The 25,106-nt window shown below is 39.9% G+C and overlaps 1 protein-coding gene across 1 annotated transcript in view; it reads right to left on the bottom strand.

Moving 5' to 3' along the window:
• Window positions 1-25,106, bottom strand: part of si:dkey-215k6.1 (transmembrane protein 132B) — a 191,381-nt gene that overhangs the window by 101,717 nt on the left and 64,558 nt on the right. Inside the window, exons 2-3 of the mRNA XM_026342342.1 lie at window positions 22,341-22,759; window positions 21,440-22,011 (exon numbers count right to left, since the gene is read on the bottom strand). Of these exons, the coding sequence (XP_026198127.1) occupies window positions 21,440-22,011; window positions 22,341-22,759 (991 nt within the window). The remainder of the gene's footprint in view (window positions 1-21,439; window positions 22,012-22,340; window positions 22,760-25,106) is intronic.

The following is a 25,106-nucleotide window of genomic DNA, read 5'->3' as shown; positions in this document are numbered from 1 at the left end:
GTCCAGAACTTCAGCCTCTCATTTATTATCAATGGAAGAGTTCCAAACCTCATCTCTTCTAAGTAAGGAGACGGCAACGAGAAGCTAATTATCATGGGGGAGTTTGTGTTTGTGTATGTGCACGCATGCGTGTGCGTCTAGTTTGATTGGTATTTATCACCTAAAGGATCCCACTGGAGTTACAGTCTACAAATAACACACTCACATCTATTCAGACTTTATTCTGACTGGCTTAGTTGGACTTACACATTATTTAAAACGGCAGATACAGTGCAGTAACATCCATAGCACACCATGCAAGTAACCAAGTTCCCATTTTGGCAGTCAGAACAAACAAATAAACATGTCAACGAAAACAGCAAACAAAAGGTTAGATCAACAAACAAAGCTGGGAGCAGAAAGAGACTGAGTGATAAGAGGGCAGCCACTGGAGTCAGAGGTGTATTTTGGGGAGTGAATGGAACAACAATACATGTCACATCAGTTTGTCCACAGAGAAGAGTGCTGTCAGGCAGACAGCTCACACAACCACACAAACACTCATACACACACACACACACAGATCAGCAAACACAGGTGAAGGGAAGGTAGCAACTTTAGCTCTGAGGAGGACTGCGAGTTGACAGGACACGTTCACACATAAACACACCACAGAAAACGAAAGTGACTGCAGAGATGGACAGATCCAAACAACATATGTGGTAAAGTGATATATGAAAGACTTTCTAGGTTGATTTCCAACAGATTAGTCAAGAAGAGTTTTAGTAAGGAGATTTAAATGATATCCTAACATATCATATTGTCCATGTATTGCATTATGTTACTACCACTAAATGATATGTGGTTACAGTAGGAGATAAACAATAAGCAACATGGGTGCTGTGAAAATGTGTTTGAGTCATTCTGTATTAAAGTATCTGGATCTCCAATGTGGAAGGTCAGAATGTCCTTGCTCAACAAGAATGTTTTGTAAGTGTGTTTTATAATGATCTCAGCAATACAGCGATTCTGTCATTATATTGAATAATGAATAAACTATGCAAATGTCTCTTGGTAGATAAGAGATAAAGTGCAGCTCGAGAAATATGCAGTAAAAATCGATGTTTAGACATTGATTTTGTCCCCTACTGCTTCTTCTACTGCTAATGCTACATGATTAAGTCACATGCTGGCCAAGCAAAGTAGAGGACAGATAGTAAAACAGACAATCTTGCAGGTTAAGGTTCCTCATCAAAATTCCAGTTTGCACCTATGCTCAGTGCAGAGTAAGTGAAATAGCTTTATCCCCATCTAAGATCCATCATTGAAAAATTGGGAAATTCTACCATCACATAAAAAAAGTGAGCAAAGAAAACGTGAGATGAGCCTGAGTATGCAGATTTCAGTATGCTAATGTTGTGCTGCTAATCTTAAGCAGAGCAAAAAGGTTAAAGCAGTCACCTGCTGGGGAGAGATGCAGCACCTTGGGGTTCCATTACTGTCATCACAATTACAAACCTCAGCAGAGGTGCACTTTGCAGAGCTTCAGATCCTCCTCTGTCTCGACTGTAAAAAGATCCCTTGTGCAGTTTATAATACCTACATTTAAAATGCAGATTATCTTAAATAAATTCAGAAATTAATTATCCTTTCATTTTCATTTTTGAATTCTATTTATTTCAGTTTTTTATGTAGTACGGTGTCAAGTTTACAACAACTTATAATTTCCTGTATAATTGTATGTTTTAAACTTTGCAAGTTGAGTTCACAAATCTCCATAATAGTTCATGAATAAAAAGTTCCTATAATGACATCCTACCTCCAACTAAACTAGTCAGAGCTTGTTTTGTTGGCAGTGTGAATTCTTTGTTGGAGCCACGACTCAGGCTACTTGGAATGAAAACATATTGCATCAGGTTTATACCAGCATCCCCAAAGCATACTGAGCTTCACCTGCTCCACAACTTGGACACTCTGTAAAACTGTGCTGATAAGGAATGAGCAAGCCAACTCAGTCCTGCAGGACTTCTGCGGTAGCTGTCCTGTGGGGATGTTTTTGTGCTTCCTCAATTTTTACACAAACAATGTCTTCATAACCAAAGTCTTCCCAAAGCATAAACCTTAGCAGGAACACAATGTGTGGACCCACCCACCCCGTAAGCCATGTTAACTCTTACATTACCTGGTCATACTGCTCTTTGTTCTTAGGTAAAATCCATCGTTTTTTTATTGGCTCAGAAATACTGTAATGTACACATGACTTTGTTACAACTTGATGTCTCTATGATGTCTTAGGATTACAGTTGATCTCTGAGGGAGGAATAGGTGACGATACACAAAGTCATTGTTCATCATTGGAAATCTGTAAGTCAATCTTCAAGATCTACTATTATTCTCCTCCCCACATCTGTTCCTTTCAGCTTCATGTGTTTAGTTGCAACACAAGGAAAAGATGCGAGTGAGTTAAACATGGATGTAATTAAGGGAAATGAGAGGTACTGAGAGGGAGGATGAGTGACAGAGAGAAGAATTAAGAAGGAAAGTGAAATGACAGGGCAGCCACAATGACCTTTAAGAGCTGAAGAGAAATGGATAAACAAATAGAGTTCAAACTGTGTGTATATTCTAGTGTTCGACTTCAGTGATATGTGCGCATGTGTGTGTGCGTGCGTCCCGGCCTCCGTCTGTGTTTGACAGACGTCTCTGTCCCATCCTGTCTGTCTTTGATCCAGGTGCTGCAGTGTGATAACAGCACCGCTTCCTCTCTTCCCTCCTGGCCTGACTAAGTCTTCTAATTCAACGCGCCACCAACGAAAAGCTTGTTTCCGCTTCAAGAGTCAACTCTTTGGAAGTCATTCAACAAAAGCATCCAATGTAGACTTTTAAGAGCTCATTCAATGGGCTCTGTGAATGTATTTGCCACGGCTGACTCATCTACGCTGCAATATGGAGTTAACATCAAGATGACAAATTGAGGTGGGGGGAGCCTAATGGTGAGAGAGCCGAGCTACTGGCCGCAGGGTCACATGGTACTAGGGACTCTTCAGATGGAAAGTGTGGGCAGGGGAAAGTGAGTGAAACTAAGTGAAACAAGTCTCTTCTCTTATTTAAGAGTTACTGTGATGCTTAGGAACCAAGTCTACCAGCTGCAAAACAGCAGAGGACTCATGTTGCGGTGAGCGGCTCTCAGGAGGGAATGTTTGCAAGTAAATTAGTGTGAAAACAAGTCCTGAAATGTGCGCTCAGCTTTTTTTTGAGTGGATAAAGTGGAAAAAACACTGTCAGCATTTGATCCTGTGTCTAAAAATTGCAAATTCGAGGCAAATTTTGAGACCAAGGTAAATCACAAAAATAATACAAATAATACAAAATAAATAAAAAGTGTCTCTATTGGCAATTATAACTGTCTGTGGTTTGTGTGGTGGTGTGTTCTTGTGTGTGCTGACACATTTTTGTGGATGCTAAAAGGAGGGTTGACCACTGCATTTAAAAAGAAAAGTTGTATTTAGATCAGTTCTAAAAAGTTTTGGACTCATAAAATGTTCTTATCATTGCCATCAAGATAGTTTCTATTGGAGCCATGCAGAAAAGGAAATATGCAGTTATACTCAGTATTTAGCCTTCTAATCCCAACAGACAAGCCAAAGCCAGAATACTCCTACTTACTATACTACAGTGTGTCAAGAAGAATAAAAAACATGTTTTTTTTAAACATTAACATTTTTACTAAAGCTAGTAGTTGCGATTACACATTCAAATTCATTATATCTAAAACTACAAATAGGAAGTGACTACATGAATTATAGTAGAGTTGAGTCTACAGTAATTATAACTCTATATTTGTTTAACCCTGTAGAATTATTGACCACCAGGAGCGCTGCTCACCAGTGCTTTTATGTTTTGTTGTTTGATCATGCACATACACAAGCAGGTGGTATAGTAACACTCTTTCCTGCCAGTTGTTGAAAAAGACTACAAGCTACACTAGGAGGGGAATTTAATTTGCATTTTTGCAATAAGGATAAGAAAAAGATTTCACAGGTGTCATCACCAGACGGGGCCAGAGCTCTGTCTAGTAACTCCATAATATCTAGTAGTCTCTATGGCAGGGTTGGTCAACCCTGGTTCACAAGAGCCACTAACAGCCAATCAGAGGCTGTAAGTGCATGGGTTGGACAAACAGAACAGCGGCACTGAAAAAGCAGGCCCGATGGATCATACATTTTAAACACAGTGTGTGTGATGGTTAAACTTTAGAATTAAATGCACTGGGGATTAAAAATACGCACATAAGCCTGAATGACTCGACACTTCAGCTACTGCCGAACCTCTTAAAGTCACTTGAGAGCCATCGCTGACTGTTGTCAAACTGCCACACCCTATCTCTTGTCTATTCTGTTCCCTGCATCAGTCAGTGGTCTTCAGTCAGCAGTGCAAATTCACTAGCTCTCTCTCCCCTGCCCTTTGTTTTGTCATGATGGATTGAGCCTGGTCTTATCCTCCTCTTCTCCTCCTTTTCTCCTCCCCTGTCCCCTGTCATCACCAGACAGAGAGTTCTGGAGGTAGAAGTGAGAAAAGTGAGGAAGAGCAGCAGAAATAGAGCAGAGCAAAAAAAGGAAATAAGGAATAAGGAAGGAAACAGAAGGTCACAGAAGCCCAGAAAAATTAAAGCAATGTGTGAATTCTTTTGCCTCTTTTCTTCTAGTTCAAGGTAGGTCAGACTAAAGGGTGACCTGTGAAGCAGCACCACAGTAACTGGTACCCCACTGTCATCACTGTCATTTTTACCAACACAAATCAAATGCTAATGTTGCTCTGTGTCCACTGGTTGAGGTAACAGGCAACTTGTTGCTGCAACATTAACTTAAAAGATGATACTGTAACTAATGTATTCATGGATTTCTATGTTACAAATATATAATAAAAATAAATCATTTCAGCTTTTAGAGTTGGATTATTGGGAATTTGATGGAGATTTGATCTCTCTTTGGTCACTGGACAAAGCAGTCCAACAAAAGCGTACTAGGAGGAACCGGGAATCAGAGTGCTGTGGACGTCTGCTCTACCAACTGAGATACTGCCGCCCCGTAAGGCACCTTTAACGGCCTGGACAGCTGAATGAGAACAGCGATCGCAAGTTAAATTCAAATAAAATAGAAAGTAGAAAACCCAACAAATCTCACTTGAGAAAGCACTAGGCGATGGTGGAGAAGAAAAAACTCTGTAGGACTCCTAAGAAGAAACCTCCAGCAGAACCATTAAAGAATTGACAAAAGTTAAGTAATGTAACGTTATTTGATGCCACGATGTAACTCATTTTTTAATAGTACTGCGTAACAGGTAATTAATTACAGTTTTCATGTTTTCCCACCCCTCACTGATTCATTAGCTTTGAAATGCACATAACAAGCTGCAATTACATTTCTCCTCATCTTTTCTCATCCTCTCATCCCTCCACACTTATCTTCTCTACCTCATCTCCTGACTTCCATCTTGCCTTACCTAACTTCTTACATTTATGCCTACGTTTCCCTCTCCCTATGCTCCTTTCACTTCCTCCCCCCATGTTTCTATCACACTCCCTCCCCTCTCGCTTCCTCTGTTGCTCCTACCTACATCTCTCCCTTTCTCCCATTAGACTATCTGACTGGAGCTCTTATGTAACTCCATACTGAACTCTAGAGGTATCTCCCACTCTTTTCCCCTCCACGTCTCTGACAAAAACCTCTGTAATGATTGACGCTTTCTATGTTTCATGGCTGGCTGATTATGGCTAAAGGAATATCTAACAAAATGACTGCCTATATCTCAGGCTGTGTGTCTAACGGTTGGAATTGATGGTTTGTTAGATACAGCGAGCGTCTGGTTGACTGGAGAGATGGATGGGTACGTGTTTGTTTGGATGGCTGGATGGCTGAAAACTGACTGACAAGTTGGCTAGGAAGCTGATGACTGGAGACTGGTCTCTCTATTTGGCTCAGTCCATGTGTGCATCCAAACGATTGCTGGTTAAACACGCACACATTTTTTCCGTGCATGTACATCTCTCACCTTCTGCATACTCTTTTCTCACCTTTGTCCAGGCGTCATTCACTATGAGTGGTGGAGCTGATGAGGTTCGGTATATTTCTTTGTGCATTATTATTATTATTTTTTATTATATCTGTTGCCTTCCTCTTCATTGGAGCCCATCAATAACTGTAGATATTTTGGCAATAGGTTTCCTCATGCCACCCACTACCAATCATGGTATGACAGGTTCTGGGAACACACACACGCACACACACACACACACAAACACACCGAGCGGGTAATGGCATCATATCTTGTTAAATTCGTCAAGCGTCACTCGCTGTTTATCGCGTCTATCTGTTAAAACAGTGCATGTGAAAACAAGAGTGTGTGGCTATGTGTGAAAGTGAATGCGTGTATATGTCTGTCCACTGTCAGTCACACACAGACCCATGTTGTCCTGACAGGTGTCCTGGAAGTGAATCCTGTTTGTACAACCTCAAAGTTCCCATCAATCAAATGAATAGTATGAAGTTGATCATATTTCTATTAAGTATTAACCTAGCAGGTATTACATAATACAATTAGTGTATTGCCACATAAATTTCCTCAATCAATTATTTTAAGTCACCCTGCTGTCACTAGGAGATCCTTATTTTATTATGCAGCTCTAAATCTTTCTATACCAACTTTTCTGTACCAACCACTGTGGCTGTTAAACAAGACATTCAGATGAAAACACTATCTTTCAAATTTTTTGGATCCCACCAATTTTAGGTTTTAAAAAATGAGATTATACAGATGCATATAATAAGAAGAAATGTGCACAACACTTTCTCATCTGATTTCCTAGAAGAGTAGATTCCTAACCAGAGATATGCATACAGTATCTTCTGTATTCACAAGGGGGTAGGTGGAAAAACTGTCAAGTAGCTTAACTTGTTTATTTGTTATGAAATGTATTTAAGCATTTGTGTTTAGGACAAAAACAGAATTAGGATTATACTAGAAACTGGTTAGCATGCTGATCTTCAGTAAATTTACACTGGTCACATAACCAGTGTACTACTAATGTTATATGTAATATGTTGGATATGCTTAAATACTGATTACTACAATTTATATAGTTGTTGAAAAAAAGTAATAAGTTGGATAAACTTAACTCAGTTCAGTGTTGCATGTTATTCAGGAATCAATTTGAAATCAATTTAATACTGTTTTGCTAACAAACACCATAATAATTTATTCAGTTACTCTCCTAACAGTGAGTGTTGATAAAGGAAGAAACATCAGCATATTATGCAGGCAGAAAGTTGTTTGTTTCAGTCTAAACAGAAGATTTGGTTAGTTATCTTCAGCAGGAGTACTCACTATAATTGAAGATTAACATAAAACAAAATGGCACAGCTAGAAACCAGTTCAAAATTTAGCAACTGAAAATACAAGAGAAAATACATTACTCCATCACTGGATGCACTGTGCAATTGAAAAGTGTTGCTTGGGAACTGTAGCATATTCAGTATTTATCATCAAAGGTGTTATCCATAATTTCTTTTTTCCATATAATGACTATAAAACGTGCCAGCCATATCTATCACTAATCCAACATTGTTCTTTTGTATCTCTCATTTCTCTTTTTCACTTTTTTATTAAACTGGCCTCATAAGGCACTGAAATTTATATCATTCTGCACCCCCTCTATGTCTTCTACCTCAGTAGCTGTCCACTGGAAAACTCATTACACAAACTATTGTCTGTGATCCAATCTGCCTCTGCTGATTTCTCTATTCTCTACCGGAATAGTGCTGTTCATCCCTCCCTCTTTCTCTCGATCCCTCTCACATGTCACCTCCATGCTGGAGGACTCATTACGTCGACCAACTCTCTGTCTCTCTTATCACTCTCCACTGGAGTACTCATTACTGTTTCTTTGTCCCCCGCATCTCTGTTTCTCTCACTCCACGTTCCCTTATATCTTAATGTCTGTCTAAAACAAACATACACACACACACACCCACACACACACTCACTGCACGGTAACTTCTGTTCTCAGTTTGACTCCAGGAACAAAAGTTGTCTCACCTTTGTTTGAAGGTAACATTTAGTAGGTATTGATTTTTAGAAACTGTTAGACTGTTAGAATAAACTTAAATGTGAATGTTATTATTATAAGCATAGTTGCATATCACTGTGAGCTTCACATATGCATGTCTATCTATCTATCTATCTATTTATCACATCATTGTATACGTGCATCTGTGGCACTAAACTCAAGTTTTCAAACACCAGCACAGAGACTGAATTCAGATGACATCCAGGTGGGTCGCCTAGACATGGGTGGGAGATGCTAAATGATCCCACACAGCCTCTGACCACAGGTTACATGAAGCTTGAAATACAAACTAGAAAAAGAAAAAAAACATTATTTTGACACTTTACATGTTAACATTGGTAGGGGTGATGACTTTACCGAGACTATTTTAACACTCTGTGTGGTTTCTCTGACCTAAAGCAATTAACTTGCATTATAGCAGACATTAACTTCATGCTGGCACAGATCAAGCATAGCGACTTTCCATCAGCCAAGCAGCAAATTCATTGGCCTCAAGCAGACCTTTTTCTTACTACCTACTGTTTTTCTTGCTCATTTGGAAATTTTGTGACACCCCATGATATTGTTTACTCTGAAATACACACAGATAAGTAAACAGCTGTACACGTTGCCTCTTTTGTATCATTTATCCATTCTAAATATACCGTAAATGGCATATTGTTCCGTCTTAAATCTCACACGTGACAAGCAGACTAGATTGACACAAAAGAATTCTCATGCTTCATTTACAGCACATTGAGTCTACATCGCATTGATAGACACTTTATCAACACACCCAAATGTGTTTTTACAAATGAGTGAAGCAAACCTGTAAATCTTGTAAAGTGGCCACAACTTGATGCTTCCAAACTCCTTGAACAAAGAAGGTGATACATAGGAACCACAGCAACAGTCAAGTATGTTTGTCCATTAAGTCTATTAAGGGAGCACGTCAGTGACGCCTTTACAGGCCTCAAAGCAGAATTAAATGGCCGGAGAGAAAAAAGCGCCAGTTGTATAGGTACTCTGTGTGCATCTGTGCGTGTGCAAGGTTGTAATGTATCTTCGCAGATCGTGTTCCAATGGCAGATAAAGATGAGTCCTTCCACAAGGATGTTCAGCAACTAATTACCAGATGACTACTTCAATTAATTAGGTGACTGTACACCGAACATTATAAATACTAATTAGGTAGAAATGGAGGGGGCAAGAGAGAGCGAGAAAGTGATGGAGACCATGGACAAAGAGAATTATGGGAAATGAGGGGGAGACCGAGGTAATAAGACAAAGGGATAAGGGAAGACCAACCGTCAGTAACAGACGGTGTATAGAAAGAAAAATTTTTTTGCACTTTCACTTGTCTTCATGGCTTACCTGTTCCCACTCCCCGAGTTTTGTCCACACCCAGAATCAGAATCAGAAGCCTTTATTGTCATTTATTGTACAGAATACAATGAAATTGTAGCATACTAACATACTTTTCCCTGTGTTTCTCCAATTTTACCTCACAATTAAGTAGAAATTTATCATACCACACATTTTGGTAAAAGACTCACAATATGAGAGAAATAAGGTTGTGTTTAAATGTGTCTACAGTAAGCTGGAACATTGTTTTTCCTTAAATCCTGCAAAGATTAGAAAAGAGGGGGTTTACAGAGAAGAAAAGACGGCAGAAAATAGACCTCAGAGTCGAGGCATCCATGATGCTTTTGTTTTTTTCAACAAGCTACACACAAAAAAAAAAAAAAAAAAAAAACAGCAGCGTTAAACCTCCACTTGCAATGTTAAATCTAAGTCTTACTCGTGGTCTAAACCAATAGCAATGGTTAAAATGCCCCATCATATACAATATTAATCCTGAGACTTAACCATATTTAAAACACTTTCTTCAGTGCTACACAGGTTATTGTAAAACCTACAAAAGAATCGAGCAAACAAATAGAGCAGTGTTAGTGAAAAGGTAAAAATGAAAACAATGAGTTACGGAGCGCGAGGAAGAAGGAGAAAAATTAGACAGGCGAGTAGAAGTGGAGAATTTGCTATGAATAATAGCCCATTCATCAGTGCTAATTTGCTAGGCTAATGTTCTAACTGAGCTTAATGGGGAGATTAGCCAGGCAAATTAGCACTGATAAACGAGCAAACATGAAGCACTGTGGTCAATCATCAAGGCGGCAATGTATTCATACCATACCCCAGCAATGAAAAGCATCTGTTCTAAATGAGATTTTAGTTCAAGTTCAACAATTAACTGACCCTCATGGCCAAGATCAATTAGACTGCATAAGTGATAATTTTTTTTTTTTGTTTTATTTTTTTTAACAAGCCAGCAGCTGATTTTGCTGTAAATACAAAAGGTTTCTAAAAATATCTTTTCATGATTATGGTAATGAGTGTACTGCGATGAAAACATCACAGTAACACAAAGCTCACTATCAAATTAGAAGAAAGGCGTCTTCCGAACATGTGTAAAATCTCTAACAGGACAAACAAAGTTTGCTGGATACTTTGCAGCCATCGTAAATAAGACACATGATAGTCTGATAGCATTTCCCCAACTGAGGCGTTCACAACCTTACATACTCTGAAATCTAAAAGGACTTCAAGGTTTCTTCAATCCCTTCATTAATAAACAACTTAATCATTAAAGTTTTAGGTTCTTAGGTGACGCTCTCATCCAGTACCACTTGAGAATGCACACAACAGTACAGTAAGCTTGAATTTCCCAGATCACAACATTACAACCTAGATTACAAGGGTCAGAGCAACAGTGCCCTGTGACAGAGCATGCAAGCGTAATAAGGTCTTGAAACACAGAGCACTGCAAAGAAAGAAGAGGAAAATAATATTAAAGACCCAATGATGGCTGCTGTTGTGAGATTCTGGTGGACTCCCTGAAGGACTCCATGAAGGATTTATGATTTGTGTTTAAACGTCCAGCAAACTGTTTCTAATCGATGGGCATGTGATGTGCCTAGAATGAACAATAAGTTCTTATTTCCTAAGGAGCATCTTCAGAGATTGCACAGCTTAGGACCAATCATACACGAGTCGACAGATTTTAAGTAATTTTCTGTACTGATTGCTTTTAACATTAATTTATGCCTTTCTTTCCTGGATACGCTGCCCATTATTCTAAAACGTTTCTACTGGCTGACTGTTTACTGTGTTGGAGCTGCACTTTTTGCAACAACACATAGCTTCTTACTGTCATGGTAACTGAACAAGCAAAAAAAAAGTTCTGTACAGTTCTGATGGTATTCACTGGCTCAGTGGGTAAATGCAACAGCCATTCAATAGCTGAATTGTGACTGAAAGTGGAGAAGGATACAGTCACACTTGATCAAGCATAAATAGGGTTATTCTGTTACATGAAAATGGTCAAAACCGGCCTTTTTCTTTTTCCAAGTACATGCAGTGGAGGTCTCAGAAACAACTCTTTAAATAGTATAAGACTGTTGACAAGGTTGTAGCCACTGCCCTTTCTGGTATTGAAGACACAATTTACTTAAAATATGGCTGTGAAGACACTCCTTCAACAAAATGCATTGCTTATCTACTTACCCTAACATTATATCTAACCCCAACCATTACCCCAACCCTTACCTAAACCTTTTGCCAACCTTAATCCTAAAACCAAGTCTTAGCAATCGTTAGTCATTTGAAGCCACTTCAATGTCCTTTCAATGCCAAAATGTGACAGTGGTATCAAACTAAAATTAATCCACACAATAGTACAAAGACATGTACACACATGCACACAGTGACTCAAAACAGGACTGCTCACTGGCTGTGGGCTGTTGTGTGGGGCTCCCCGCAGTGCAGAGTGAATGGGATGTACTAAAGGAGGAAGCAATATAGAGAATTGCAAGTCTGGATAAACTGAAGCCAAAAGTGCATCATTGTAAGGAAATGGTCCAGAAAGAAAAATATGTACAATGTTCTGAGGGGATAAACAAGCTACTTATAGCAGAACATTTCTAAAGACTTGTATCACTCTGCAACAATACAGGACTTCTCAGACCATATTCATCCTAAAGAATAAACTTTGGGACCAAACTGAAAAATATATTGTAGGGAATTATTTTTATAGTTAAAAGAGGTGATAATACAGTTTCACAATGACTTCTTAGGCATATAAGCCAACAGCACATTAAGGCTAATAAAACAATTTAGTAAAATAAATTAAATATCAAATGTTTAGGGCAGCTAGCAGATCTAGTGACTCTAAAGTGCCTCTAGATGCGAGCATGTTTATCTCTCTTAGCATTCATCCACCTCATCTTACCGCCTCAGCTTGACACCCGGGTTTTGATGGTTTTTCCATCAGAGTTGTGAATAGCACCTGGTACCTCATATCATTTTTGTATCATCTCTGTGGTCCCAAGCAAACTCGTACTACTACAGACTACTGATTGGTCAAAGTGAACTGTCCCTATCACTGCTTTCGCAACCACTATTGTCTGAATTCGTATTGTATTTCCCAAACTCTACTAGTCTTTTGTCTTTGTGCCAACTATAGCCAACTATATCTGCAGTGGAAAATGATGCATCTGTTGCCAAAAGTGAGTGGCGTAGAGTAGAGTTGAGATGCTACCATGCAGTGGAAAAACTCTATGTACAGCATGTCCATCCTGAGACAGACAGGCGACCTGTTCAGAGTGTACGCTGCCTTTAGCACAATGGCAGCTAGGATCAGCTCGACCACCCAGGTGACCCTTAACAGGATAAGTGGTTTCCTGCAGTACTCTGAGTCTTTTAGGGTTTTGTATAATATCTGTGCAGCAGGGCATGAGTGTGGATCTAGTGTGGCAAGAATATTTGATTTAATGGCTATAGTGTACTAAATCTAGAAATACTGTTTTACTTTGATGTCAGCTTGCATTCATTGAACCTACAAATCACCAAATCCATGTTTACCAGGTTGTTTATCTTTCCTCCCTTCATCCTTTCTACTTACAGGAGGGAAAAGAAGAGGGAATAAGGAAAAGTATTTAAAACTTATTTTGTAGTTGAAGTGAACCAGCTTTGACACCTTGCTTCTAAAATACCCCCACAACTACTTTTTAAAACTGAACCCAAGAGTCCTTAACCATATTTATCCCTCAACTATCCTGCATTTACCTCCATAATTATTTCCAGGAGCAAAATGAATGTTTTGTCAGAACAAAAAGAAAAAAAAACCCACAACACAATGTCTAGTAACTTCGGAATTAATCCCTTTGATGGAGATGAAGCCAAAGTGCAGCTGCAGTTCAGCCAGCGTGCAGCAAAAACGGGAACTTCTACAATAGGAACATCTGTAGCTTATTTCAAGTGGGTCCCAGAATAATAAAACAGACAATATGCTTTCACGAGCCTGGGTCCCAGGCCAAGAAAATAAAAACTGTTATTAGAGTCCCTGGGTGGGAAGCTGCAGGAGGGAGTTTCTCTCTGTTAGTAAAATATCAACAGTTTTCCCTGCAGGTTGGTAAAATAAAAACAAATGTATCTCCAAACTCCTTTTTATAACTCTTGGGGTAACTTAGAGGTAAATGTTCACACATACACCACTTGGGTTAAAAAGTGCTTTTACAAGCTACTGGTGCTTCCCCTACACAGAGGAATGCAGGAGCCGTATAGACCTGTTTCTAAAAGGGAATCTTCAATCCTGCAACAAGGAGTGGCACGAACAATAAACACAACACAATAAGCGGCCAGGCATTTGCATATCAAGCATCCTCAAACTAGCACTGGCAGACCCAGACTCAAAGAGCAACAGAGGCACGCAAAGAGAATAAGAGACAGAAGAGCACTGGGAGTCGAAAAAGAGGGAGAGATGTGGGGGGGGGGGGGGGGGGGGGGGGTCTGTGTGAAGAGACAGTTAAAGGAAAATTAGTGTGCATACACAGCTGTGCATGTGCAAAACGGATCAGTGTCATATCAATAAGCTTGAGAAGCAAAAATGTTTCAAATTCGGTTCAAACATACTTGTGCTCAGACATATTAATTATAATTTCAGAGATAATGCCAATCATTTTGCAAGTGACACAGCCAAAATACACACAGCCCCCCTCCCTGTGTCTGAGTCTGTTCCTTACACTTTCCTCATTTTCATCTCTTCTGCGACTACCTCTATTTTTCTTGCTCTCACACATGCGCAGCCCCACAACACACAAACACCAGCACTATCCCGAGGTTGATGGCTGTCACCTTTGTGTACTCAGCCTCTTTCAGCAGCCAGCAATGCAAATAACAGCCTCATGAATATTCATGACCGATTTGAGATGGAAAGAGGGAGCGAGAGCAAAATAAGAGAAGAAGGAAGAAGAGGAGGTGGTGACAGGGAAAGGATGGGAAGGGAGAGAACTGCTGTAATACAGGCTGCCTGTGTTTGGTTTGTGTTTGTGTTAACCAATTTACCATATTTTGATAGTGACTGGCTTTGCTGTCTTCTTAAGGGGATACCAAACAGTGGAGAAGTGATAATGTCCCATAGAGCAGAGTTGACAGTTAGAGGCAGATGTGTCATACTAGAGTGTTATAAATAACAATAATCTCAAAGGTCCTTGAAACTAAAACTGAATTATTAGGGAGCTGTTCTTCCTGGTGAAAGTTAAGCTTAAGAAAGTTAAGTCTTTCAAAAACAATTTTAAAAACAGTCACATACTTCAGCGTTTAGTAAGTAAACATACAGCGAGGCAAAGGCAAATCATTTTTATTTAGTCTACAAGAGGAAATAAATCATGCAATAGCTTTCATGTGTATGCAATTATCCGGTAGATAATTGTGTGTTTTGCCTTGTACCTTATGTAGCTGCCACTTCAAAGACAATTTAGCTTTTCTGCATCATGTGTACGGTAAAAATTGTCAGACAAGCTGAAACTATACAGCTATAAATTACAGCCCTATCACATGTGCCCCCATATGTGAAGCATCCCGAGTAGAGAAGCTGTGATACTCAAAGAGCTCAATGGAAAAATTGCGTTCTTATGCAACTAAACTCCTTTACTTATATACTTTATTTGTCCCAGAAGGGAAATCATGGTGTTGCAGTAGCCATTACACAGAGAAACATACACACAACCACAGAAGATAATAGGAATGACAGAAAAAAATAAACATCTAACAGAACTAGACAGGAAACAAGCTGCACCTTAAGTTGCACATAGTTAAATCTACAGAACAAAACAGGTAACTATTAAGCATTCTGTAGAGTTGTATGTTGAGATGATACCAAGGAATACGGAAATGCATATAATACAATATAATGAATTAATGAATATGTCACTTGCTGGTTTGGCTAGGTTGGAGCAGAACTCTCCACTGTCTGAATATAGTCGTTGTACAGGGTGATGGCTGTTGGCAGGAATGACTTCCTGTACCTTTCCTTATCACACAGAGCTGGAGAAGACCCTGACTGAAGCTGCTCCGCTGTTTGACCAGCAGGCTGTGGAGAGGATGTGAGCTGCTCTCTATAATGTTTAACAGTTTGTTGACTGCGGAGTCATCTGAGGACTTTTGCAGATGACAGGACTCTGTGTTGTACTGAAAGTCAGAGGTGTACGAGGTGAAGAGAAAAGGTGAGAGGACAGTCCCCTGTGGTGCTCCTGTGCTGCTAATTACCTGCTCAGACTCACAACCTCGCAGTCGTGCTAACTGTGGTCTGTCTGTCAGGCAGTCAGTAATCCAGGAGGCTGGGGAGGAGCCAACCTGCATCTTCAGAAGCTTCTCTCTCAGCAGGGACAGGATGGATTGTATTAAAGGCACAGGAGAAGTCAAAAATCATGATCCTCACAGTGCTGCTTGTTCTGTCCAGGTGTGAGAGAGCTCTCTGGAGCAATAGGCAAACTGTAGTAGGTCTCAAGATATTTCAACCTGAGGCCTTAATGGGGTCAGTACCAGTCTCTTAAGAATTTTCATGATGTGTGAGGTGAGGGTGACTGGTCTGTAATCTTGTAGAACAAGTAGAGATGAACCTTTCAACCACCATGCTATTGACTGTAGGCTCTAGTGTGACACCCCAGACTCAGCAGGAATTTTAGAGACTAGCTCCTGGCATTAGGTACAAGACCACTGAATATTGAAGCAAAGCAATTTCACGTCTACCACATAATGTGTGTATGTCAGCTAATATTGGAGACATACTAAGACTAATGGGTCTATGGGTCTAATCTACATTTGTGTGAATGATTGCTTTAATACTGTATGTATGTCCAAAGGCATGTGTCTGAGTTAGTTAAATAATAAAGGCATATTTTATCTTTGACTTTATATTATGTGCACAGATGTGTGCAGCGTTTGGTACCAGAGACTTATATGTGAGCGTAAGTACATGCTGCATTGAGTCTACTTTAATGACTAGTATGTTTAGAGTGCAGTTTCTGTTACTGAAATAGAGGATGCACAAAATTATCTTTGCATAAAGTCCAGACATAAAGAATGCCAATGACACAGAGAGATGCTGCACAGAAAAGTCTAGGAGACACGTACTTGGATTTAAGCAAACATTATATAGATAATATTTAATTCTGCAGCAATGAGACTTTTACTGTAGTTCACCAACACATTAAAATTGAATAAATACTAAGCATCATGTACGTTTACCCAGTTTTGCTTTCACTTCACACTAATATGGGGGGTACAGTATCAGACTTGCAATGTATGTAAAACGACTTCTTAGTGGTTTTTATAGAGGGTTATTTGAATCATAGAAACTCCACTTTTCTACAAACAAATAAAATAGATTTTTGGATGTTCTTTACTTTACTAGTACACAAACACACGTGACAACCAAGTGAGTTCAATTAATCAATGCACATGCTAAATTCTTTTAGCAACATGTATGACTAAAAGCTTACAGAAGATTCAAAAACTAATAAAAAAAAAACTGTAGGATAAAACTTTTTCATTTCAAGATGAAAGAAGTCAGTGCGACTAAAATGAATTAATTAAATGAAACCAAACAACAAAAACAACTCAGTCAATACCAGTCAATTTGTGAAGGCAATGCTTTCCAATTTGTTGATAGTGTCTGGGATTTTTAACACAATCCAGCTGAAAGAAATCCATCTAATTCTCATTTTATCTTTTGTGCCATTTCAAGACAGCATGAAATGCATTTGTCATTTGGTGTGGTGGGGTTCACAACAAAGAGCAGCAAAGACAAAAGCACGCTGACACACAAACACAAATGAAGAAGCAGAGAACGGAGCAGAGAGGCAAACACAGACAATCAGAATCACACCATCAAACGTGAACACATACACTCTGACTCAACAGAAAGTAACAAATACTGCATACACACCCACAAACATGTAAGACACACAGACAAACCCGTAACATAAAACATAAAAGGGCGTGTGCCAGAGCAGATGCACTCATATGTGCGTCACCAACGCAGTTACTCCAACAATCATCAGCCACGTGTTTACTTAAGGCCACATATACAGTCACTCACAAACACACGCAGTTGGAGAAACAATTGATTCTGCCTCCTTGCTGGTAAAGGGCATTTGAGGTGAAATCGATGGTGGAGCTTTGTAGAATAAAGGCATCCTAGGCATTCGGCATGTGTGTGTGGAAAAACACAGAGGGCAGAGTGTGTGTGCGCAGTGTAATCACCAGAGAGGACAAGCTGGTCCTTAGAAGTACATTTCCCCTCTGATCCTAGGAAAAGCCCACTAATCCCTACACACACAGACACACACACACACACACACACACACACACACACACACACACACACACACACACACACACATACACACACACACAGGCAAACACACACAGAAAGAACTAATGGGACAATAAATTCAGTTGGCATACAAATTCACAAACCAAAAATAAATGACTGGAACAGAAAAAATGGGTAAAAACACAAGCAAGGAAAAAGTTGACTGACTTTAATAATCACTATTTCTATCAGTATTTGTCTACACTGTATCTCACAGGCCTTTAGAAATACACAGCATTTATACCCTCATCAATAATCATCGCGCTAATTAACTAACCAAACAACGACAGTACACAGTTCAAGATGACAACTTTTTAATGAGCGAGATACTAATCACTTTGACCTTCGATCTGTCAACATTCTCACTACAGAAATATACTACAATTTGCAGCAAAACACACATTCAAAGCTGATTTTAACAATGTATAAAATATTTTTGGCTGAAACCAAAAAAAAAGTTTTGGGTGTGTAACAGTTGCACTCTGGAGCATTACAAAGCCACAATGGCATGTAGAGGAATGAAAGGCAGGCACGCACAGTTACTGGGAGAGATTGAACAGATTAATTTATCATATGGACTGCTTGGCAAAGTCGTAGCTACTCTAACAGACTCCCAGTAGTGGATATTGGGAGAATGCTTCAAATTGACAAAATCCTACAGCAGTAGTGCACTGTCATGAAGCTGCTTACATCAGCATTGGACATCTTACAAGAAGATCTCTACTGACTATTGACCTATGAAGTACCTTATGTCAACAGCACTTATTTTGAAAGGTATGCAAAGGTTGATTTGACAGTCCTTGTATGATTAATCAGTACGTTGGAAACATCTAATGCACTATTTTCACATACTAACAAAAACACAAGGTAAAAGTCAAAATGTCTGGTGTGATCAGAATGACAGAATAAGCACGAAACTCACTTAACTTCTTTCTCTGCTGTTCCTTAATTAAGAAAAGGCTTCTCCATTTGATGTTCTCCATTTTTCCTTTCAAAGTGTATCTTGGCTAAAGCACAAAGACTTTGGTCCATTACATTCGGGGTTCTTTGACTGAATATCTAAGTTGAGTACCAGCATTAAAAACCAATTACAGACTCCTCTAGCACATGTCTCACATGTCTGTTGTCTTTCTTCAGCCAAATGTCTATCATTTTCATTCAGTCCCATTTGGTGACACTGGCACCAGGTCCATAATGAGTCTATAATAGGTCTTGAAGCAGGAAACTGTAGTTACTGTGCATTGGGGAGCATGATATTAGATGGAAAATTAATTTAAATTAACTTCTGGTGGGGGTGGGTGACAAATGTCAGCAGCTTTCTAATGAGCTTAAATTTAATAATAATGTAAGCTGAAATGTGCCTATTTGAAAAATCTGTTCCTGGGTGGATTGAAGGTTGTTTAATGTAGTAAGAAGCCAGTTCAGCTAATGATATACAGTATAGCATATTTGAAATATTAGTAGTGTTTTAATTATCTCATATTCTATATATTTTCTTTCTTTCTTTCTTTCTTTCTTTCTTTCTTTCTTTTTTATTATTTCTTGGTCCGTGACAGGAAATAAGTCAACAAAGCACTGCAGTGATAACCTAACAGAAAAGGGCACTATTTAATTTAACAGCAAATTAAACAGTAAGTGTAAAGTTAATTCAAGTTTAGCTGAGACATATCCTGGTGCAAATGTGACGAGCTTTGGCTTAGATGTGGCTGGAAAGAATAAAATATTAACATTTAAAATGAAAGTAGAGGCAGTGACTGAAAATGTAACTGAATTAGAGACAGGGCGGTGTAATGTAATCAGTACTGGATGTCGCGGAAACCCACAACCTACAGTTTCAGTTGTCTGCGGTCGTGTAGTCTCATCACAAAGTGACAGAATCATGTATGGTTATGTGATACAACAAGCCCAGTGACAGGTGATACAGCAACAACGCCCAATCCAATTTGGCAAATGCGTGCTGCCACGATTTCCTCGTCCCTGCATCTTCTGCTTTTAGACGAGCTCTAAAATGAGGAGATGCACAGGAAGGACACATTTGCTTCCCCTTTGTGCATGTATTTTTTAATTCCTCTTTTTCTCTTTTCCTTTCCATCTCTGTCTGTCTCTTCCACTTCCCTCTGTGCCCCTCCATCTCCTCCGAAGTTTACCATAATCACATCACCTCAGTGTGATGGAGCACACTTAAGGCTTATTATGTGTCACACACACACACGCACATACAGGAATGAGATCCACTTAAGGCTTATTACATGTCTAACGTTGCTCCTAACACAGAAGATTATCCACTGAGGCGGTATGCTTGGGCAGAGGGCAAGATCTGCAGGTAGGATGGACACACACACACACACACACAGAGAATTGGGCATTCTTCTAAATGAAGCAGGAGCTGCTGATATTCAGTAAGAGAAGGAAATCTTCACACACAGCAGGGGAGTTGCACGAAAAAGACAAATTGTCTGTAATGTGAACGAAAGAGGCCACCTCATCATGTCAATGTCTGTTTGTGCATTATGCACACACAGGACGGTGTGTGTGTGCACGTACTATACTGTGAAGAGGTGTTTGTGCGTGTTTAAGCGCGGCACAGAGAAATGGAGTCCGCACAATGTCGGCAGAGTATTTATTTCTGTGTGTTACTTTTGTGCGTGTGTCATCAGATTGTAGGAGGAGGTGCAGTGCAGTCTAGCCACTCGTTCTGCTCCTTCAGTATCCTCAGATGACCTGACGGATCAACGTGCACATGTACAAAACAATGCACAACTCTAATCCAGTTAATAACATTGATTTTTCTCAGCATCTTTTGAAAAATACTGCAGATATGAAATACGTAGCCGCCAATTACCATGTTCAGTGAGTTTCAGGAATGTGAGAAATACTGATAAAAAAAGTATCCGATCAAAAACTATTAATCCTTTCTATGATATTCTCAGTCATGTTGTTAAAGTAACGCTATATCCAGCCAGTGTGGCATGCTGGCATGTGCTTTGGATAGAATGATAAATTTATACATCTGTCATTTGTCAGCCTGAAATCCCTGAAGTCAGTGAAATGATGAGGCTGGGATGGGATGCAGATATGCATGCTTAGTCTTACATCAGGGGTTGTAAACTCATTTTCAGCCAGTGAACCAAAAAGAATTTTGTTTCCTGGGATATGAGCCTGTGGAAACGTATCACTGCTTATGTGGGAAACCTTGTAGGTTATCTCTTAAAACACACCTGAGAACCATTTTGGGTACCACCCTTGGTTCTGAAAAACTCTGATGTACTCTAATTTTATGCCTTTCCTATGATTTCCATGTCTCCCCAACCTTTAGTCCCTCTTAGTCACCTTGGAGGCCCGAGAGGAACTGTCTCTCAATCTTCCGCTTCTCATTTTCTGTTTATTTCTCTCCTTGGATCAGGCATGAATATTCATGAAGTTGTTATTTGCATTGCTGGCTCCTGAAAGAGGCTGAGTATACAAAGGTGACAACCAACAACCTCAGGAGGCAGCTGCGCTGAGAGATGAACAAGAATAAATGAGGAGGAAAGGAAATGGCGAATGATAAAAAAAAGGAATAAGCAAGTAAAGAAATGAGTCAATAAGAAAGGAGAATACAGAATAAAACGTTACTTCTATGAAATCATTTGTGTCCTCACCTCAATATAAACTGCTCTGTGTTTGAATCTGTCTTCATGTAAATGCCAAATGACACCGTCTTGCCGAGACGAACTGGGCTGGGTGGCACCAGAACCTCCACATTTTCATCCAGACCCAATCTTTCTCCTTTGGCAGAAACTGAACCCATCGTCATTTCCACTGTACCAGCTTTCAGCATGTCCTGAAGACCCCCATCCACTAGAGGGCTCCACTGTCCCCCAAGGCCCAGGCCTCCAAGAGGCCCGATGTTTGCACTCTGACCTCTCCATGGTTCATTAACAATCGAGGGACAATCCTGACCGGCACCTTCCACTGGTATAATTGAGTAATACACATCCACTGATGGTAGAGTCACTTCAGGAGGTCTTTTTCTCACTTGCGGTGGTGTAAACCAAGCTGGGGGAATCTCCAGACGGACAACACAGATGCCAGATGGCCCCATAAGTCGGCAGCCTGCTGAGGGTGCCGCTTCATTGGTGTCACGGACAGCCAAAGCTCGGACACATGGGAGGAGTGATGGAGGAGGCGGGTCAGGCTCGTCCCAGCGCCGCCCTACCAGGTAAAACAGTACCTGAAGACGAAATGAAAACATAAAGTATAATATCAAAAGTGGATAAATTAACAGACAATTGAACCTGCAAATGTTCTTATATTGTAATAGAAAGTTGAATCTATTAACTTGGATACTATGAAAATTAATAGTTGAAATAGAAATGCAAAAAAAACCCACCATAATTTTCTTTTTTTTTCCTTTCAGTGCTGATTTTTGCATTTTCACTGAGTATATACTTTAAAACAGAACTAATTCTTTACTTAAATATGCCCCAAACTAAAAAACCCTTAATATTATTTAACGGCACCAGAACATTTATAGTAAATTAAACATTAAACTGTGAGTACCTGTATCCAGGGTCTCAGTGACCCTACCCTGGGCACCACCACTTGGCCTTTGACCTTCCAGTTCAGAGTCACTTGGTTGGTCGTCAGCAGCAGATGAGGTGGTGGACCTTGAAGCAGCTCCACTGGGATTTGCTGTTCAACGCTCAGATTTCCGTAGCTGCAATTGACGCTCGGCAGTGATTGGGGGGCAGCCACACCTGGTTCCAGCTGGTGAAGAAAGAAAGGTTCAGTCCGCGACGACAGGCTGCCATTTCGCATCACCTCCTGATTGGCTTCCCGCAAGAAGAAGGCGGAGTCAGCACCACTTAGCTGGCATTGGACGGGGAGGTAGGTGGGGAGGGAGGTGGAGAAATGGGGTTGGGAGGAGTCTATTCCTCCTCCTGGGCCACCTCCTGCTGCTCTTGATTGCTTGTCAGACACTGATGATAAAAAGCCAAAGACAAGGAAGCAGAGAAGGAGGAGAAAGAGAAAACAACAAGAAAAAAATTAACTCCATTATAAAACATTTGCTTGTAAAGCAGATAACTAATAACTAACTAAAACTCACTGCTCAGTGTCCTTTGTAACCTAAATACAGATCAAGTCGACAAAAACTGTGACTCCCTGACTTGTGAAATCCGTTTTGTTATCACACGTGCACAGATTTATCAGCTTTTTCACATAAATTCACACGTATCACAACCCGGTGACACTACATACACCACTGTGCACGATTTTTCTTAACAGTTCCTCTACAAAGAGAAATGAGCACAAAACACATTAGCTCTCACTGGTGTATACAAGAGTGATAGACTCAGCTTCACACAGGGCTCTACATTAATGTATCCCTTTTTTTTTAAATCTCCATTCAAAAAGCATTACACTAGCATATATCAAAAATGGCATTTTGCTCTTTGGCATTTCATTACCATATATTTACATTCAGGTTCATTTCGTGGTGTATTTACCAGTCATTTCACAAAGATGGGGAGTTTGGAGTCTGGGATTACTGGGGTTTTGGTGCAGTGTGTTATTTTCAAAGAGGACAAAGGGTTACAATCACTATAAACCAATGTGCTACCATGGGAAGGAGTTGTGATCCTTATACTTTATTCTCCATCACTCAGTATTTGTTATTCATCCGCTGTTTGGCTTGTCAGCATTACTGTGTATTGTGCATGGGATTGAAACATCAAACCAATCTCCTACTGGAAACATTTTGACATCAGCTAAATGCCAACATAAGTTTATGTGGGAAAGGTCCAAGAAGACCTTAGTTCTTTAGATTGTTTTGGAGTTGTGTACGGAGTTATTGTTCAAATGTGTGCACCCTGAAAGCCTGAAACTTTAGAGTTACTTTTGAGTAGTGGGATGCTGCAAAAAGCCACAATTAAGAGTTTTCGTTATTTCGCATTTGAAATTCTTCTATGCTTCAATCAGGAATTTTACATTTTAACTGGATCACAGCAGTGTTTAGATTCCCTTCATTATCCATCCAGTATCCTAACCACATTTACCGTATTTAGCAATAGAGCAAATGAAGGCATGACATGTGCAGTGCAGTGTGTTGAACTTTATGTTGTCTTCTAGTCCTACACAAACTAAATAGCAAAGCACTTACAGAACACGAATACATTGAATGGCTACCACAGTAAAAAAAAAAGCCACAGAGAAAAAGTGTAAACATGGTTCATCTTTTTCTATACAAAATAAGACGGGAGGATTTCCACTGAAACTGGTGCTGGCACAAAGAAGCCTTGCATATACAGCAGCAGGGTTTGTGTGGAAATGTGTGTGTGCGTGTGTATCTTTGTGTCGTAGGGTAGCGAAGTGTGAAAATATAATGAGGGTGGGACAGCATAACGCTGTCTGGGGCAAGTCATACCGAGCCGACTTCACAAAAAAATAATAGCAGAGAAATAAAGTGATACCTCGGTGCAACATGAATAAGCAGGCTGGTTTGGTTATGGTGCGTGGGCACGTGGGGATAAGTTTAGAGTGAGACAGGCAGGCAGAGGGAAAAGGAAGGGGAAGGGAAGAAGAAAACTAAAGTGAGACAAAGGGGAAAACAAAGGGGGTAAATTCTGGGTAGAAATGTGCACATACTGTATTGTACGGTGACAGCTTGTAGATACTGGCATTCTGATGTCACACTTCACACACTTCATTACAAATGACACCAACTTCTCTCCAGTCAGATATGTCCCTGAAGAATCCAAGCAAACTTTCTGAGTGGATGGATACGTCCTCCTGCACCGACACCGTGTACTGTACAGTGTCAATAACACTTTGGAGCCAAAGTTGAGACGTGTGCCGACAAGGGAAGAAACCGAAAAGAAGTTTCTGTGTTTAAAACTCACAGTTGTCTTGAGTGCCATGTGCTTGGCCATGGTGCTATGACACGCAATAAGACCTCTCAGTTAATTATCTGAGAGGAGATGTAGAGTGAGAAAAAAAAAAAAGACATATCTACATTGAAATATACGGCTACTTTAGTGCCATCACCATTTTAATAAAATTCACCCCGTGAAGACAGATTTAAAACAGTTTAGTGCCAAATTTAACAGAGCATTAGAAGCTGCCATTATGCACAGTTATGGCTGTAACATGGGGGGTGGTCGCGGAAGGCTAGCACTTCATGTTTTGGAGCCCATCTTCCATAGATGTACAAAGTCATGAGGCCTTCACATGCAAAGAAGGCTGTTTGAAACTAAGCATGATCAAATTAGTTTGTAGTCATCCACTATTACTTGACAGATGAGTCAAAGAGTCGGCCTCGGTGAGTTA

The sequence above is a fragment of the Anabas testudineus genome, chromosome 9, assembly GCF_900324465.2.
Source record: "Anabas testudineus chromosome 9, fAnaTes1.2, whole genome shotgun sequence".
Taxonomy (NCBI): Eukaryota; Metazoa; Chordata; class Actinopteri; order Anabantiformes; family Anabantidae; genus Anabas; species Anabas testudineus.
This window is presented reverse-complemented; position numbering and strand designations above follow the sequence as displayed.